The 19,841-nt window shown below is 40.0% G+C and overlaps 2 protein-coding genes across 2 annotated transcripts; one reads left to right on the top strand and one right to left on the bottom strand.

Annotated features, from left to right (window-relative positions):
• LOC18783869 (multiprotein-bridging factor 1a) lies at nt 2,583–5,499 on the bottom strand. Its single transcript, XM_007217119.2, has 4 exons — nt 5,157–5,499; nt 4,476–4,559; nt 3,054–3,136; nt 2,583–2,921 (listed from the first exon to the last, which is right to left on the bottom strand). Exons 1-4 carry the CDS (start codon nt 5,293–5,295, stop codon nt 2,802–2,804), a joined length of 426 nt encoding a protein of 141 aa, XP_007217181.1. The 5' UTR covers nt 5,296–5,499; the 3' UTR covers nt 2,583–2,801.
• On the top strand, nt 15,796–18,684 carry LOC109948001. Its single transcript, XM_020559887.1, has 2 exons — nt 15,796–16,134; nt 16,570–18,684. The coding sequence occupies exons 1-2, from the start codon at nt 15,796–15,798 to the stop codon at nt 18,682–18,684; spliced, it is 2,454 nt and encodes an 817-aa protein (XP_020415476.1).

Raw genomic sequence — 19,841 nt, forward strand, 5'->3', positions numbered from 1 at the left:
AGAACTACTCAGTCTCTCATACACAAAAGCTCTTAGAGGTTACTGTGAAAATTTTAATTTCTCATAATTTTTTGTTGTAGTTAATTTATGTGTTTGCTTAGTGTATGATTCAATTGAGATTTTGGCAATGGTGATATGGTGATTCAATTTGATTCTTCATTCTTTGGAGCGCTGACGATGCTAGAGTTGGTGGTAGTCAGAATTTTGGAATGAGTTCTTAGCGTAAAATACTCAATTAGTCAATATGAGTCACTGTATTGCTTTTTCTATTTTAGAATGATATAATATTTGGAATTAGAGATTTAGAATTCATTATGCTTGTTTTTCTCATTGTTGTTGACTGGTTTGGCTCTGTCTGTGTATGCTATGTAATGTTTGGTTACTGAGAAAATTGAATAAAAGAAAAGAAAATTGATAATTATTGTTCTTGGATTTAGATTCTCAGTTATCTAGGTTCTTTGTGATTTTAATGTGTAAAACACTATTTAGTATTAACTTGGTTTTGATGTGGTATTGTTTGGATTCTTTATCGTACCTATTATGCAAATGAAATGACGTAGTTGTTAATTTCCAGTAAGTGGTATGAACAGTTGTTATACTGTTCATACCCAGCAACTGAGATGATTTCTATGACATAGTATTAACAGTGCACTTCTATGACATAATATTAACAGTGTACTTCTATGACATAGTATTAACAGATTTTCAGTAACAAAGCATGCTCTATATTTTGCTCTATATATAGCTATGCACTTGAAGTTTATGATATGCATAACGTAATTTTTACTAGGAAGATAGTGTTATGACATAGTATGACAGTAAAGTATCGATGTTAATACCCTATACTGGAACTTGACAGTGGTAGAAATGCACAAGAAATAGGATTTCAAAGAGAACTAGTAGTGTTATTACCCTATATTGGAACTTTGCAGTGGCAGACATGCGTTAGAAATAGGATTTTCTAGGGAACAATCAGTATTATTACCATATACTGGAACTTGACAGTGGTAGAAATGCACAAGAAATAGGATTTCAAAGAGAACTAGTAGTGTTATTACCCTATATTGGAACTTTATTTACAGTGGCAGACATGCGTTAGAAATAGGATTTCCTAGGGAACAATCAGTATTATTACCATATACTGGAACTTGACAGTGGTAGAAAAGCACAAGAAATAGGATTTCAAAGAGAACTAGTAGTGTTATTACCCTATATTGGAACTTTATTTACAGTGGCAGACATGCGTTAGAAATAGGATTTCAGTGTACAATCAGTATTATTACCATATACTGGAACTTGACAGTGGTAGAAAAGCACAAAAAATAGGATTTCAAAGAGAACTAGTAGTGTTATTACCCTATATTGGAACTTTATTTATATTGGAACTTTATTTACAGTGGCTTAAATGAAGGTACGCGTGCTGGCAGTTAAGTTACGGTTTACTTTTACGGTTTACTTTTTTTTTTGGGCCGAAAGTTATGGAATACGAGATGGTACAATGTTTGGGCTTGTTTATAAATTTGGGCTGGGTTTGTTTTGGGTGTTTTTTGAGTTTTTTTCTGTTGGGCTTGATAGTGGCAGTGCTGTAATTTATTGGAACTTCAACACTAATTTGTTATTTAATAAATGAATTTTGGGTGTGTTTATGAAGTGTTTTCCATGTGGGGTTTTTTTATAATTTCAGCTCCTATTTTGGGTATATTAGTGAAGATCCCAAAAAAATTTTGATTTCTTGCGCTGGCGTCATCAGTGACGTCATAGCCCTCAGGCAGGAGGGCGGGCTGATTTTGCCTTAGGCCTTGCCCTGGTTTGTAGAGCCCATCTCTTACCCTGTCAAGAATGGGGCGTTGGAAACACATTTGAGGGCCTGGGGGGCCTCTTACCCAGACTGAGGCCTCCCAGTAGAAATGCTCTAAAAGGTACAAAATAATAGGAGTGGCATCAATTCTGTCAAACCAATCAAATTTGGTATTGATAACTTATTCTATTATGTTACTCGTTTATGTGTTTGTTTTGTGTTACGCCATGCGCCAGCGACATGCTAAGAGTTACATCCCACATTTTACCACATTTTAGAATGACAAGTCTTGCAATAGTGTTTGAAAGATTTTGCCTAACATCAACTATTGCGAATCAATTTTGTGTTGGATGCTCCCTTTTTAACTCACAATTTCTTTTTAAACTGAGAAATTGAAGGGGGCATCATTGAGCTGGCATTGAAATTTGTATCCCTAGGACTTTAGGTTACAACTCTAGTCTCTTTTGAACCCAATTTGATTTGGGTTCTGCCCCTTTTTCATTTAAACCGGCCTTTCAACTCTAGTCTCTTTTGAACCCAATTTGATTTGGGTTCTGCCCCTTTTTCATTTAAACCGGCCTTTCAATTAGTCAACTTTCATGCGACCAACAACATATGCAATCTTTTCTTTTCGTTTGTCTTTTTTCTTCTTGGCCCAAGAGAAATAGCCCATAAAGTGGCATACCGCAAGGGAGCTCGAGAAATCACAAGGCTGGTGTTTCTTTTTCCCATGAAGAATTGACGAAGGAAAGCATCACCTATGATACGAACATGTAGATACTTATTTTTTAGTTGAAATTGTTTGCGAACTTGTCATTTGATGAAATATTCTTAGAAAACACAAGTACTTACTGCACCAAACACACGACCTTTGGAAGATAACTACAGAATGAGGGGCAGCATATTAGTTCAAACTTTGGCTACAGATTTAAGTGCAAATACATCAGAGTTCAAACTTAAAATCATAAATCCCAGCTGAGATTCATTTTCCGTCCTGGATTACTTATTTCTTTCCACGCAGTTTCGCTCCAAGAGCTCTCTCCAACTTGGTAATTACCTGCTGATTTGGAATAGCCTTCCCAGATTCATACTCTTGGATCACTTGAGGCTTCTCATTGATAATCTGCAAATAACTCCGGATCATCACTAACTATACACAGATGGGCCCACACGCGCAAGCATGTATGTGCGTGTGTGTGTGTGTGTGTGTGTGTGTGTGTGTGTGAGAGAGAGAGAGAGAGAGAGAGAGAATTACTTGAGCAAGCTGAGACTGGGTAAGCTTCTTATCCATTCGAGCTTGCATAATAGCTTTCTTCAGCTCACTTGGCACACGTTCATCTACAAGTCAAAATCAGATGGCATTTAAGCACAAAGCCACATAGTAGAAAAGAGCAAAAAATCCAAGCAAACAACAAACAAATAGCTTTGGAGAATTGGTACAATATATTTCAGCTAAATAAAACACAGAAACAATGGTTCAAAGAAGAAAAATTAAACCAGAGAGAGGAGCATAAGTCTGGGCAAGACTATAGGGGGGAAAGTACATAAGGCAAAATGCACACAAACTCACAACATGCACAAAAATACAATATAATTAAAATAGAGAAATGTATAAGATCAACACTGTAGGCTTCATGTATGATACACATGGCCAAGAATGCCTAGAGTAGGGAGCATATTAAAGATACAAGTACCCAAGCTCATTCTTCTTTCAGCATTCTCTCTTACAATGGCACAAGAAAGTAAAGAATTCTATTTCCATCAAAACAACTCATAGCATGTCTAAAGCACACTTGTTAAGGTGTGATTGCAAGAGTAAGAAAAAATTTAAAGCAAGCAATGAAGAGAATCATGGAATACCGTAATGCATATGCATGATACAAAAACAAATACAACACATGAACTCAATGATGACTACCTGAGCAGACAACCAATGCTGAAAATTCTCATAGAATAACACAAGAAGTGAAGGATCTGTTAAGTCAAGCACTATATCACTTTTAGCCTTTTCGTTTTTTTATTGCCCATTCCCTCCAATGCACCTCTGAAAAGCATCTTGGCATCATTACATGTTATGACTACTTCCCTCACATCCCCTTTCATCAATGCAATTCTCATGTTAAAAAAATACTTTGAAGAACAACACACAAATGGTCAAAAAAGACTCCTGCAAGGACAAAATTTTCAGGCAAGATAGTGTTCAGGGGCCGGGGGGAGGGGCTTTCAGCTGAAAAAGTTGTATCTCACATTAACTGAAGGCTCAATACATAAACATTATATTTAAAATAGAAATGAGCCATGCAACCAACTTGGCAAAAGAAACAACAGGCCAATTGGGGCGACGCAGGGCCCCCGCCATTGCAAGGTCTTGGGAGGACCTATATACGCAGCCTCAACCCCACTTGTAGAGTGGCTCTTTCCCATCAAACATTTGTAATGGAACCAAACTTATGACTGTGCCAAGGTTCACCCTCTTTGAAGGAAACAATTGAGCAAGATGTAAACAGATCTATCTGCTTCCATAAGCCAAACCAAACATTTCTAGCAAATTAAGAAAGCATGTTACAATCAACAAGATCTCAGGAAGATTATTTTTCTCATCCAACAAACAAATATAAATTCTCATATGAACGAAATGATTTTCTTAACACATAGTACAATGTAAAAACAAACTCACGAGCAAGGTTCTCTGTTTCCTCATCGAGCTTCCTTGTGTTCAAGGTAGTGCTGCTGGAGGCAGCTTTATTGGTCCCAGCAGTAGCTGCAAAGGATAATAAAATAACTATTAGAACTGTAAGTTCTAAAATTATCATATGCAGTGCGCAACCCAAAAGATAAGTAACTTTCATACTTAATCCTAAGTCACCTCAAATGGGAAAAGAAAATTACAACTATAAACATCTTGAAGGGCCATCAAATATATTTAAAAAAAACACACACACACACACAAATCCAGAAAACCTTTCGATTTTTAATGCACGGCTTAGTTAATTTGAACACCGTTTCATTCATAAAAAAATAGGTGCAAGGTAATAAAAATCAAAGAAGAAGCCGGAACAATGATTCAAGCAACAATCCAAAGGGAACAAAACGAGCAAGCTACATATAATGGATAAGATCCATCCAAAACAACATAATTACAACTTTATCAAGTCAGATATCCAACCCAAAAACCAAGGATAACTTATTCTAATTCCAAAAACATAAATAATTGTCTAAATCCACTATCAGATTTTGAAATTATTTCCAGGGTTTTATCCTATCTTTTGCTTCACGAATCACAAAAACAAAAAATCAAGACCAAAGAACAAGGGGGTGAGGAAGAAGAAAGGCCGACACAAATGCAACAAGAAAAAACCTTTCTTTAGGGTTTCGATCTCAGCGCCAGAGCGGCGAGCAGCGTTGACAGCTTTCTCATCCTTCTTGGCGGCGGCGGTGGGTGCCTTCTTCCTGATAACCACGGGCTCCCAGTCCTGTGTGATGGGTCCTCCTGACATGGCGATTGGCGATTCGCTGAGGGGTTTGTGGTATTGTTGTGGTTGGGTTTTCTGGGTTTCTAGGGATTTTGTTTTGGTTGCTATTAAATGTCTAATGGCTTAGACTGCACGCCTGTCTTGTTTTTATAGCTCTGGCCTTTCTGGCCCTCCGGGATTTTTTGTGTTAATCGTTTTGGTCAAAATTGCCAATGTCGGTTTTTGACATTTTGTAATCATTTTTCTTTGCGGGCAAGAATAATAATAACATACCTGTTATCTATCTATATATACTATATAATAAATGTCAAACGTTCTAAAAGTCCAATAATGCCTTCGCTTAATGAAAAGCCTCAAGCTATAACAAATTTAATGTCATATATAAAGAATCTACTACTAGTGTAGTAGTTTGGAACAATTATTTTTAAAAAAAATATTATGGGTTCAAGTCCTAGAACTCGTGTAGTGTGTGTGAGTTTAGTATGTTATTGTTCCTCTCAATAGAAAAGATCTTCGAAAAAAAAACTAATAATATCATATAGGCAAAACAATAAATTTCAGCCATTAAATATAGGATAAACTATCGAACTTAGCACCCCGAATAATTTTTTCAGCCAATTTAACTCTCATATTAAATGTATTCGCCATTTCACTTCCCATGTGAATGTCACGTGCGTCGACTTTTGAGATAGTAACACGAGTTGGTGAAGTTGCTTACTGCCATCTTGTTTGGCACACATACACGATGTACATGTGTAAATGTTGCGAAATAGTGAACCCAATGCAGCTCATGTGATCGAATGGGTTGAAGTACCACTTGAAGAGGATGCTACTTATGAGGAAAGACCAACTCAGATAATTGGTCAAAGTTCTATGGAAGCATCATGGTATTGAAGAGGCTACTTAGGAACTTGAGCCCTGAGTTCCGTGAGAACTACCCGTTCTTATTCCAAGAGTGAGGTGAACTTGTTTAAATTTCAAGGGCAAATTTTTTCTAGGGAAGGTGGGTTGTAATATCCAAAGTTTATTCTTTCTAGGTTCTGATTAATTTCAAACAAATTTTGGAGTAGTGTACTTGTGGGCCATTTTGAAAGGGCCTTAAATTAGTGGTTTGTCAAGTAGTAAGGTTATTTTTAGTTCTATTAGTGAACCCAAGTCCTAGAAACAACAAGCTCAATAGTTATTTAAATAAGAGTAATGATACACTTATTACATTTTTATCTCACATTTTTATACCACATGATGTGGCATGTTCATATTATATGCTACATCAATAAAATTAATGAAGTATATTTTAATTAAGACAATTAGAAAAATAAATACTGGAATAAATCATAAAAGAAAATAAAATATTAAATAAATTTAATTGATGTGGGGTCCACCTCAGCTGCCACATAAGATGGTATAAAGATGTGGTATATAAATGTGGTAAGAGTAGCATTATTCTTTAAATAAAATATTTTTTTAAAGAAGTATTAACTTTGAGTAAATCTACATTTACCACATTATTATCACACATTTCTATACCACATGATGTGGCATATACATATCATATGTCACATCAATTAAATGAATGAAGTGTATTTTAATAAATAAAATTAGAAAAATAGAAACTAGTATTTTACATGATGTGGTATGTACACATCAGCTCCCATATCATGTGGTATAAAATTGTGGTATAAAAAATGTGGTAAAACTAGTATTATTCATTAACTTTTGTTTGAGCTTTCTCTTTTTCTCTTCTAAACGTACCATTCTTACAGTCTCCCTCTACAACTTTCATCTCTTCTTCCACACAATTACTTCATCATTTCCTTCAAACTTTTTGTAACACCCCGACCCAATTAAGTAGTTTATTTAATTATTTAATTGTAAAATTACATTTTTGTCCTTGAGGGTAAGGGTACTTTAGTCACTTTTTGTTCGGAAATGAGTTTGGGGAATTGAGTGGTACGGATGCATAGAGCTCGTCGATATGAGTGCATAGACAGGCAGCATGCTCAATTTCGAGTTGTAACAAAGGAGAAAAGGTCTGAAAATGGAAAGGATGTATTATGAATTACTAAAATTGTTCGAAAACCTTAAATACCCAGCTATCTCTCCTCACTCCTCGCGCACCCGTGAAACCCCCTCACCAGTTCTCTCTCCTTCCCCGCATCTCTCTCTTCCCCCTTTGACGCAGTCATTGTGCAAGTAGTGACTGTTCGTCTTCCCAACACACAATGCTACAGTCCAACCACCTCCGACTACGAGACCGGTCAGAAAATGACGGCCACCTAATACGAGACCGGTCGAAAAATGATGGCCATCGACCGCCGACCATGTCTAGGCCAAAGCCTGACCTCCCCTGCTCCTCATGACGTCGGCACGAGCTTCAAAAGAAAGAATGAGGGTTTAACTTTCTAACACCGATTTCGATGACTTCGGCATCCGTTGATGTCAATCCAGGTATGGATTTCGATCCTTTCCTCGTGCTCTTGCTAATTGTGTACATGGTTTGGGTTGATTTTGAGATTTGAGAGTTTGATATATACACCCTTATGGGCCGGCAGTTTTGGTCGTGTTTCGGGCAACTTTGGCCACTTTTTGGTCAGGGTTCAAGAACCAAAAATACTCCCCTAGTTGTGCTTGAACTGTGGGTATAGGTATTGGCCGATGATTTGGAGATTTTTCGTTGCTAGAAAATCTCTCAAGCCGCCCACTGCTGCCCGCTGCGAGTGGGCAGCCCATTGTCTTCTAAAATGTTCCCCACGTCATACTAAGCACGATGGTATGCTCGGATTTGAATTTGGTTATCGTTTGACTATCGAACGAATGTTGCGCCTATTATGCGATATCCGGGTTCAATATGTTCAGACCATTCAATATGTTCCAAGTTTAATTATGTTGTTCCCTTTACCTCTAGGATAGTGTAGGAACTTGCAGGTCGAGAATTAGAGTCCCAGATAGTCCGAGTCAATGATTCTAGGTTTAGGCGAACCAATCGTCATCTGATCATGCGATTGGCTTAGATCCGACCGCCCGATCTAGACCAAACCTTTGGGACTTATTTAGTAGACTTTTGGGTTCATTTGGTACGGCAGACTGTTATGGACAGGACTAAATCCTGTGACTATGTTGAATTAGCTCGGATTGGCCTAAGCTGGATTAAGTACTGACCTACGTTTGGTGCTGCGTCGAACTAAGAAGCTGGATTGTAAAAATAGTGAAACCTATGTTTGGTACTCTGTCGGACTAAAAAATAAATATTTAATATTTAAATTTAATTAAAAATTTTAACCTATAAATAAATAAATAAATAAAATTATCATATTTATTTTTTTTGATCAATTCATCATTTCATTAAACCCACGCTTGTTGTCATTGTCTGTATGTAAAGTGAGAGAGTGAAACGTTTTCTTCTTCTTTTCTCTATTCCTTATTTTTTTTATTCTTTCTCTCCTCTCTGTCTTCTTTCTGATCTCATTTTCTTCTTTTCTTTTCTTCCTCTTTCTTTCCTTCTTTCTTCACTTTGTTTTTGGTTTCATTATTTTCAGCTTTTCTCTATTTGGAACTTCTACGAATTGGAACTGCTTTTCTCTTCTTTTTTTTGGGTTTCATTATTCTCTTTCTTTTCTCTCTTCTTTATTTTTTTTATTCTTTATCTCTTCTCTCTCTCTTCTTTCTGATCTCATTTTCTTCATCTTTCTTTCCTTCTTTCTTCTCTCTGTTTATAATTTCATTATTTTCAGCTTTTCTCTATTTGGAACTTCTACGAATTGGAACTGCTTTTATCTTTTTTTTTTTTTGGGTTTCATTATTCTCTGTTTCTAGTTTCTTTATTTTCTGGTTCTTCTCTTTTACCAATTCCCTAAACCTTTTATGATTCATGTTTTTCTCTTATGTACAGACAGAGATGGCGAAGAGAGATGATTCTAGGTTCTGTGGGTGGTTGGGGTGGCGAAGAGAGATGGGTCTGTGTGTGGCTTGCAGGTGGTGGTCATGAGGGAGAATAAATTCGGGGGAGAAGGGGGAGCGCTGGGCATTGGGTTTTGCCAGAGTATGTCGATTTGGTTTGTGTTTTGATTCAAGGTGTAAGGAAATCCAGCTGGACTCGTGTGTTCAAAATAGTGATGGTGCTTTTTTTCGAACTGCATTTGGGGCTCACTGAATTAGATATGCGAGTCCGGTTATTTTTTCACTATTGGACTATGCAATCTCATTTAAGTTAATCCCCTTCCTTGCCAAACATGGGTTTTAAGTGTTATTTCATACAATCCAGTCCAGTGAGGCATAGTGAGGCCTACCAAACATGCCCTGTTAGACCTATAGGAACTTTCGGATCTAAAATCGGACGTCGTGGCCCTGCGGGCCCAATTGACCAATATGGAAAGTTTGACCGCTTTGTTGGCCATGAGTCTTCCAAGACCGTCTCATACTTTGGGGAGTACTATAATGACCCTATTAACCTTCTTAAAGGTTGTGCACACTTTGAGACCTAGAAATTAGAGTTTTGAGTTAAAGTTTTTTGTGGGGTACTTTTATTAACTAAGTCCGTTTATCCTGTTAAATAGGTATTCATTCTTCGCGTACTTTACAAAAAGAGCCCTCTTAAGGTTGAGCAGCATGGGATTTTATTATCATGCTAGTCTCGGCTTTTACAATTTCTAGGAATTATTATTATTATTTGAGAGGGTATCTTCTATATTAGGGACTAATGACATGTCGGGAGCTCATTACTTTATTACATCTGTTTAACTAATAATACAATTAACCCATCAGTCCCGAACTCCATATATCCAAAAAAAAAAAAATTCCAGATTTATGTACCATTTCTCTAAATATTAATTCCTAATTTTCAAGATGGATTTTTGGGGCTAGAATCACTACTAAAAAATCTCCAAGCCAAATATGCAACAATTCCTCGTTCTTGAAGTCAATGATTTCATAGAGGATCACCAACCATTTGAAATCACAAACTTGAAGAAAATAAATTCATAAAATCCCCATATGAGCAGAGAATCATATACTGAAAACCCTAAACTTTGTTTTGGCAAAAAAAAAAAAAAAAACCCCTGAACTTTATTAGAAATATATTATATCCAATTATAAATGAGCCTTCCAGTATTTCCTTTGGATTGTTAGGTGATCTTGGCATTTTCTTTTAGACCAAATGTAGTCAAAATCTGTAAAATAAGGTAGGATATGAACGAAAGAACAGTTTTGGCAGAATGAGTTTTCATTAGTGTGATATTGTACTTTGTACAGATGTGATCCTATCATTTAGGCGTACAAGAAAGATAAATATATATACAAATCAAATCAGATATTTATTCCTACAGTCTTGTAATTCTACTGCTGAAGTCAAAGGATTGCATAATCAAATCAATCCCTAACATCTTGGATCGTATCAATTTCTTAACACTCCCCCTCAAGTTGGAGAGTGAATGTCAAGAACTTCCAACTTGCGCAACATGGTTGAAAAGGCATCTTTTCCCAATGGCTTTATGAATACGTATGCTACTTGTTGTGATGAAGCCACATACTTCGTAAAGATTGAACAGTCTAAAATTTTATCTCGGATGAAGTGACAATCCATTTCAATATGCATTGTTCTTTCATGAAAAACAAGATTAGCAGCAATATGTAATGCTGCCTGGTTATCACAATGCAAGATGGCTGGTCATGGATGCAAAAGTTGTGTTAGTATGAAATTGTGTTAGCATTTTCTAGAACTTAGTATTGGTTTGGAAGTGTCATTTAGCTATAGGGTTGAAGCAAAATTACTATCTCTGATTTCTAGATACTGCAGGATTGAAACAGCATAGCAATCCCCCAATTTCATAATTGTGACCTAACACGTATGAGCCATTTGATTTGAAGGGTAAGACGTGTCATTTTTCATGCATTCATAATAGGAACTTTTTTTGGAATCTAATATGATTTTATTTCCTTGATCTTCCTTGATTTTAATCAATTAGAATCCATTTAGGAGTGTATCTCATTTAGGCATATTTTCCAATATCTTTTTATTGATTCTTTCTTTATCTTATCCATCATTTGTTACTTATCTTTTAAGTAATCTATTTGCAAATCAAGTTTTAATCAGATCACATTATTAAAGGTGTTGAGATATTCTTGGTAGTTGACTTAAGAATATTAGGACTCCTTTAATGGTGGGATTATTATAAAATTCCTTTATTGGGCTTTTACCTTCTCATTGATTTGTGCTTCACATTTAGAATAGGTAAACATCCTTTTGATTTTATTTAATTCATGCAAATCAATTAAATTGGTTTTGAACGCGTGGTTACTTTTTTGGTAGAACAAAAAGCCTATAAAATAAGACCTTTGTATTCTTTGTTCTAGACAGCTTTTGAACAATAATTTTGTATGCTTAAACGTTAAAGAAAGTTGTGTTTTTTATTTGAGAAAGCTTTTGAACAATCATCAAGTGTTCCATGTTTACTTGGTGATTTATCAAATATTTTTATCATTCATATTGCATTCATTTGCATTGTTCGGTGACTCATATGGTTGAGGGCACCAAGACCGTGGTGGCAGTATTCCTCCAGCGAGTTTGAAGCAATCGTGACCAGTATTGCGTTCAACATAAAGAGTGTTGAAGATCATCCCGTGACAGAAGTTGAGTTACAAAGAAGTTGGTAAACATTATCTAGAATGTGTCTAGGATAAGTGTGTGAGTACTTCTTGTAATTATCGTTCTATAGTAGATTTGTGTTGGAATGAGGAGTCCGGTGAATTTTTCCCAAAGGTGGGGTTTTACCACGTAAAATAATTCTCTGTGTGTTCCTTTATTTTATAAGCCATATCAATCCTGCTACAGAAGTTTATTTTTATTTATTTGAGTATAATCTTAAATTGGCCTATTCACTCCCCTCTAGACATTTTTAGTCATTCTACAAGTATTTTCAAGTTGTAAATCCTGTAAAAGATATCTCAGTCAAGAAATTTCATAGCAAGCACCTGTCATGGCTCTATATTCAGCCTCTGCAAAAGAGAGACAGTCTTTTGTCTCTTTATTCTCCAAGTCTTTTGTCTCCAAGAAATTAAGGAATTTCCTTGAAAAACACAGTATCTAGTAGTAGACCTTCGAGTTGTTGGACAACCCACCCAATATGAGTCACAATAAGCTCTCAACTTCGTGTCGTTTTGAGATGAAAAAAAGAGTCCCTAGCCTGGTGCGTTTTTCAGATACCTCAAGATTCGAGTAGCAGCATCTAGATGGGTTTTGTGAGTTTCATGCATGAACCTGCTAAGAACATGCACTGCATACATGATATCCGGCCTTGTAATTGTAAGGTAGATTAAACGACCCACTAATCTTCTGTATTTAGATGGGTCCTTAAGTAATTCTCATGTGCCAAAGGCGAGCTTGGTGTTTTGTTCCATGGGGAAAAGAGATTAGCCGTGCTCCTAAAACACCACCATCCTTAAGAATGTCCAAGGTGTATTTCCTCTGTGAGATGCATATACCATTCTTAGAATGAGAAACTTCAATCCCCAAGAAAAATTTAAGATCTCCAAGGTCTTTAATCTTGAAACGAGTATTAAGGAATTGCTTGAGACAATTAATAGCAGCCATATCATTTCCTGTTATCAATATATCATCAACATATATATTAAGAGAGCAGTAAAGGACTTTCCTCATTTACAAGTGAAGACGGAATAGTCGGCTCTAGATTGGACATAACCTGCAACCTGGATAGCTTCTGAGAATTTTGCAAACCATTGTTGAGATGCCTATTTCAAACCATACAATGATCATCTTGGCAGTGGGAGAGAAAGTGTCATGGTAATCGATACCCTCGATCTAAGTGTATCCCTTGGCCACGAGGCGTGCCTTATAACGCTCAATAGAGCCATCAGAGTGACGTTTGATCTTGTAAACCCATTTGCAACCAATGGGTGTCTTGCCAGTAGGAAGTGAAGTGAGAGTCCAAGGCAACAACACTTGGTTCCAAACAAAGTCCTTCAGTAAAACAGAAGGTGTCTTGTGGCGTTGAGATTGGTGTGAAGGATGAATGGTGGTTGGTTGAGGAGGTTATGGTATGGCAGATGGATGTGTACAGTCAGAGGAGGAGATTCGTGGGAGATGGAGAGGAAATCACCATCAAATGTGGAGGAATTAGGTAATGTAAGTGGGCTGGTCACATCTTGGGCTTCTTGTGTATGGGCTTCTTGTGTTTGGGTTGTGTCTATTGGGTTAACTTGTATTGGAGAAAGGTCAGCAAGGGCAATGGGAAGGATAGATGAAGAGGGGTTATCTAGTGGAGGTGAAGATGTAGTTTGAAAAGGGAAAATGTTCTCATTGAAAACAACATCTCAGCTTGTGAAAATTTTATGGGTGGAGAGATTCCAAGAAAAACTGTTTTGGTGGCTCTATGACTAAATTTTTGTGAAGGGTGGACGGATGTGGCATAGGCAAGGCAACCAAAAACCTTGAGATGTGTATAAGATGGAGGTTTGTCATACATTAGCTCATATGGTGTTTTGTGGGAAATGATGGGAGTGGGAAGCCTATTAATCCAATAGGTGGCTGTTTGCACACATTCCCCCCAAAAATGAAGTGGGAGATGAGCTTGGAAGCGTAAGGCTCTAGCAACCTCAAGTATGTGATGATGTTTATGTTCCACAACACGATTTTGTTGTGGTGTGTAAACGCAAGAGCATTGGTAAATGATCCCATTGTCCCAAAAAATTCATGCATGGAAAAAAACTCTCCCCCATTATCGACACGAATTTGTTGTACTTGTGTATGGAATTGTGTTTGCACGAAAGCGAAAAAATATTTGAGGAGGTTTTGTGTTTCACTTTTATGGTTCATGAGGAAAAACCATGTAAAACGACTATATTCATCCACCACTGTTAAAAAATAACGAGCACCTGAAAGTGAAGCTACTTTGTGTGGCCCCAAATGTCACAACGTATGAGAGAGAAAGGTTTTGTTGTTTTGATTGAACTGATTCCAAATGGCTTTTGAGTTTGTTTGGCTAAAGGGCAAACATCATAATCTTTATTCAAATGAAAAGGGAATCTAACAAATTTTTTGACATGAATTGTAAACAAGATGGAGAAAGGTGGCCGAGTCGCTGGTGCCATAAATTAGTGGAGTTGGTCCAAGGTTGCAGGTTGGGCTAGGGAAAAAAGATGAATATGCAGAAGTCAACGCCACAAGGTAATAGAGGCTTCCACGTTGCTTACCCAACCCAATCGTCATCTTCGTAGCCAAGTCTTGTAAAATACACCAAGAAGGGAAAAAAATTATAGAGCACTGTAATTCCTTTGTAATCCTGCTTACAGATAACAAATTCACTTTAAAAGATGGTACACATAAAACATCTCTCAAAGAAATATGAGATGTCAAAAAAACACTCCCAGTAGATGATATAGGTGCCTTTTCACCACTAGGCAGTGACACAGGTGGCATAGAAGAACGAGATGTGGTGCTGGTAAGAGACGATGGGGATGAGGTGATATGATCGATAGCCCCACTGTCAATTATCCACCAACTCAAAGGCAATGAGGGTTTTAACAAACTTGATGATGAACCAGCCGCATTGGCTTGAGGAGTTTGTTGTTCATTCAACATGGTGTAAACTTGCTGACATTGGCTTTTTGAAAGGTTGGGCATGGCAGTTTGGATCTCTGGGACAAAAGGATGTGCACTGACATGATGTACTGACGAGGAACTGTCGTTGCCATTATTATGTCCACCACTAGATGTGGGAGCATATATTTTCGTCTCCAATCAGGGCACGCCACGTGGAAAAGAAGATTATCTCTTTAATTAATTAATTAAATCAGTTTATCTGGCTAATTAATTAATTGGGATAAATATCTTAATTAATATGATATTATCTTTATTTAAAGAGATAATATCATTAATTAAGATATTATCACAATAAAGAGAAGATAATATCATTTAAATCAGATATTATCTTCTTAAGAGATAATGTCTATTTAATTCAGATATTATCTGGCCCAACTCGATTCCTACGAAACCCTAGCCCCGAGGCTCCTATAAATAGACAACCTCATTCATCATTCAAGGTACATCTAAACCTACTCCTTATACCCGAGAAAAAGACCCGAAGCTCTCTCTCCCTCTCCACTCTCCATATTTTCTCCCCAAGGCTCCGGCCACCACACACGGCTCCGGCCACCCGGTTTACACCCTACATAAAACTCCGTACCCTTTGCTTAGCTATTGTTTTCCTACAAACACTCGAACTAACTTAGGCATCGGAGGGCCTTTGGCCAACACCCCCCGGGTGTGGTCTATTTACTCCAGTCTTTTTTACAGGAATCGAGGAAGAGAGAGAAGGAAGATCGAAGGTTGAAGGATCTAGAAGCGAATATTCTCCCGTGAGATTATTTGCACAAACATTTGGTGCTTTCATTGAGAGTGCGAGTTATACTCAACGCGTGCTCAAGGAATCCGTTCCTCCTATTTTCCAATCCACCGAAGCCTTCCAAACAACCATGGTTGGAAGCAAGCGCACGAGGAGCAAAACCGCCGCTATGGCTCAATCCGTGACGGCCCAAAGCTACTCCTCCCACGATCCCGCGATCGACATGGCGGCCCCACCACCTCTCGCCGCCATGAACCCTCAACAGCCACCCCGTGTGACTGGAACCACCGTACCGGCCTCCGCCGCCGTCGTACCGTCTCAAGGCCCCATGGCCGGACCTAGCCACCTTCATAGCACCACCGTTGAGCATGGTGGAACCTCACATCCAGTTGGGCTCACTACCACCGTCGACTTTGGCCCAATCTTGGAGCAACTTCAACCATTCCCTCCATTACCTCCACGCTCGACGCATGCTCCCACGCACACATCCAACGAAAACCTAGCCCGTGTGCAATTAGGCTCTACACATTTCTCTCCTCCCGATCCACGAAGTCAAGCAGACCTTAATCTGAGAGTTGACCAGCTAACTCAGAGAATGGACGACCAAAACAATTTGATGAGGCAATTCCTCAATCAAATAAATTTGGCTCAAAACCTTGGCCTTGGACAACAGGGCGAAGAGAGAAGGATAAACGAACGCGCCGATAGGCAGTTCGGTGGGAACCAAGCAGGTCGAGCAGGAGTAAGCAGACAAGGAAATGCGCAACAACGAGATCAGCTCGCGGACATGTCGCAAGCATCCGCAAGCCACACTCAGAGCAGACGAAGTTTCCCATCCAGATTGAATTTAGGGACCAACGTGCGCGATAGGCTGGGCCCAAGACCTGACATCCACGCTCGCTTGGGCCAGCATGAAGACGTTCATGAAAGGCTAGGCTCCTAGGGAGGTCAACTTGACGGCCATCGAGACGAGGATCGAGAAGAAAGGCGCTCTGCTGCCCGCTCACAGAGAAATATTCACGAAAGGATAGGCCCCCAGGGAGGTCAACTCGACAATCATCACAATGAGGACCGTGAAGAAAGGCGCTCCGCTACTCGCTCTCGAAGAACCAACTCTCGTCGCCAAGCTATTGGAAATCCTTCGCAAGCGCAGTCCACCAACACGCCGCCTAGACAGCGCAACCGAGAAGGTCGACCCTCACAAGCCAATGAGGAAGTCAATCAGCATCGCCTAAATCGCGAAGGTCATCAACATGACCGACTAGCCATGCGTGCAGAAGACGTTGAGAAGCTTGTGAATAACCGACTTCGAGACTTAAAGATTGGCGGAAATTTCGAAGACGCACTACGCATTGAGGTAGACCAAGCAAACTCCTCACCTTTCACAGCCAAAATCGAGCAGGCTCCTCCCCCGAAAAGATTCTCAACGCCCTCTTTCACATGCTTCAAAGGCGATTCCGACCCTGAAAGTCATCTGAAGCATTTCAAGAGCCTTATGATCCTCTACAAAGCCGAAGACGCGCTAATGTGCAAGGTGTTTGCAATGACTTGGCGAGGAGCAGCTCAAGATTGGTTCCATACCCTGCCATCTGGGTCGATCAACAGCTTCAAGGAGCTTACTTACGTCTTCACTAAAGAATACACTTCTTATCGGACGATCAAGAAGAACCCTGACCATCTGTTTAACCTGCGCAAGAAGCCCGAGGAATCCCTTCGGGATTACATCAAGAGGTTCAAAGCAGAAAAGGCCAACATCGTAGGGTGCGATGACCAAATCGCATCCTCTGCATTCAAGAAAGGTCTTCCAGCAGAACATGACTTATACCGCGAGCTGACTATCACTCCCAGCCAGACTCTGGCGGAGGTCTTCGCGACCGCAGAACGCTACGCACTCTGGGATGACGATCGAATCACCGCGAAGAAGTCCACTGAGCAGGAAGATCGACCGGCCAGAAGGGCAGAACAAAGAGGCGACAGGCTTGGCAGCAGGGACAAAGACAAAGGCAGGTCACGCCCACAAAGAGAGGCCACGACGAAAGAGAACTACACCAAGTTCTCTATCCCCATACATCAAATTCTAGCCCAAGTGAAGAACAAACCTTGGGTAAAAAGACCGCCACCCTTGAAAGGAGATCCGGACAAGAGGGATACCAGAAAATATTGTGCCTTCCATGCGACACATGGGCAAAATACGAATAATTGCTTTGCTTGGAAAGCGCATCTCGAAGAACTCGTAAGAGAAGGTCATTGCACGGAGTTCATCGCGAAGCAAGCCATCCAGCAGATAGAAGACCGCGATACCGCCAAGGAGCCACCGCAGAAGGTCATAAGGATTAACACAATCCTAGCCGACTCCGAGGAGTCCGGACTGACCAACAAAGAAAAGAAGAGGAAGATCAAACAGGCTACCATGATCTCCCAAGTCTCAACTAGTTTCTCACTAGCAGAAGACGATCCCGTGATCGGCTTTCAAAAGAAAGACTTAATCGGCCTGGATCTACCGCACAACGATGCCCTTGTCATCAGCATTCAAATCGCTCAGGCCATGGTCGACCGAGTCCATGCAGATGAGGGCAGTGCAGCCAACATCCTACAATTGGCAGTCGTCCAACAGATGAGCTTAGAGGCAAAGATCAATAAATCAGCCAAGTCCCTGACTGGTTTCAATGGCGCAACGACGGTTACCGTGGGCACGATAGATCTCGACGTCTACTCTCCACCTGTAATCAGCTCGCAAACGTTCATGGTCATTGATGAGATCTCACCCTACAATGGCATTCTAGGCAGACCATGGATCGGCCAGATCAACGCCATCACCTCTGCCACACATCAGAAGATTCGCTACCCAATCCTTGGGGGCGGTATCGGCCAGATCAACAGCGATCAAGCAATGGCAAGAAAATGCTCAGCTCAAGGGCTGAAGAAAAGCAAGCAAACACAGTTCCTCCCTGTGAATCAGGCAGATCTAAAGGGAGTAGAACAAGCAGAGGAGAAAGCAGATCCCGTTCCTGATGGCCGAGCAGACCAGAAAGGAAAGGGAATAGCTACTCCCCAATAGCAATCAAAGAATCAGGACCAAGTCGAGGGAATCCGTCCGGAGGTCTCTCCTGAAGAAGGATGGAAGCCCGAAGAGGACGTTGAACTAGTACCCCTTGATCCTGACAAGCCAGAGAGAAAAGCGCGGATCGGCTCGCGCCTAAGCCATGAGGAAAAGATAGAGCTTGCAGCCTTCCTCCGGAACAACAAAGACGTATTTGCATGGTCGCCATCCGACATGCCTGGCATCGATCCCCAGATCATCTGCCATCGCTTACACGTCAACCCAGCCATCAAACCTGTAGCGCAGAAGAGACGTAACTTCGCCCCCGAGCGGGTTGCCATCATTGAAACCGAGATCGATAAGCTTCTAGCTGCTGGTTTCATCGAAGAAGTCTCCTACGCAGAATGGCTGGCGAACATTGTTCTAGTGGCAAAAAAAGATAAAGGTCTGTGGAGAGTGTGCGTCGACTACACCGACCTCAACAAGGCATGCCCTAAAGACAACTTTCCACTGCCTAGAATTGATCAGCTCGTCGATTCAACTTCCGGCAACCAACTACTAAGCTTCATGGACGCCTACTCCGGCTACAACCAAATCATGATGCATGAAGATGACAAGGCTAAAACCTCTTTCATCATCGAAAGAGGTACATACTGCTACAAAGTCATGCCCTTTGGGCTGAAGAACGCCGGAGCAACCTACCAAAGGCTGGTGAACAAAATTTTCAAGGAGCAAATCGGCAAGACTATGGAGGTCTACGTAGACGACATGCTAGTCAAAGCTCCCGAGCGAGCAGACCACATCAAGAACCTTGCCGAGGCATTCAGCCTACTCCGAAAATACAACATGAAGTTGAACCCGAGCAAATGCACGTTTGGAGTCTCGTCCGGCCGATTCCTAGGATACTTAGTCACCCAAAGAGGAATTGAAGCACATCCAAATCAAATCAAGGCTATACTCAACATGAAGTCACCTGCCACAACAAAGGAGATACAAAGTCTAACGAGTAGGGCGGCAGCCCTCAACCGATTCCTCTCAAAATCTACCGACAAGTGCAGGCCATTTTTTAAAGCCTTGAAGAAAGGACATAGGGACAAGTGGGATGACGAGTGTGAAGTAGCTTTTCAAAACTTGAAAACCTACCTCACTTCACCTCCCTTACTCTCAAAACCGAT

This window comes from Prunus persica, chromosome G3 (genome assembly GCF_000346465.2).
Source record: "Prunus persica cultivar Lovell chromosome G3, Prunus_persica_NCBIv2, whole genome shotgun sequence".
NCBI classification, from domain to species: domain Eukaryota; kingdom Viridiplantae; phylum Streptophyta; class Magnoliopsida; order Rosales; family Rosaceae; genus Prunus; species Prunus persica.

What these genes read in the sequence shown, in the direction of transcription:
- LOC18783869 (XM_007217119.2), bottom strand. Translation starts at nt 5,295, where the DNA reads ATGTCAGGAGGACCCATCACACAGGACTGGGAGCCCGTGGTTATCAGG. An exon ending in GATCGAAACCCTAAAGAAAG is followed by an intron (nt 4,560 to 5,156) that starts GTTTTTTCTTGT and finishes TATCCTTTGCAG; the next exon opens with CTACTGCTGGGACCAATAAA. An exon ending in CCCAGTCTCAGCTTGCTCAA is followed by an intron (nt 2,922 to 3,053) that starts GTAATTCTCTCT and finishes AGTTATTTGCAG; the next exon opens with ATTATCAATGAGAAGCCTCA.
- LOC109948001 (XM_020559887.1), top strand. Translation starts at nt 15,796, where the DNA reads ATGGCTCAATCCGTGACGGCCCAAAGCTACTCCTCCCACGATCCCGCG. An exon ending in CCAACGAAAACCTAGCCCGT is followed by an intron (nt 16,135 to 16,569) that starts GTGCAATTAGGC and finishes CTAGGCTCCTAG; the next exon opens with GGAGGTCAACTTGACGGCCA.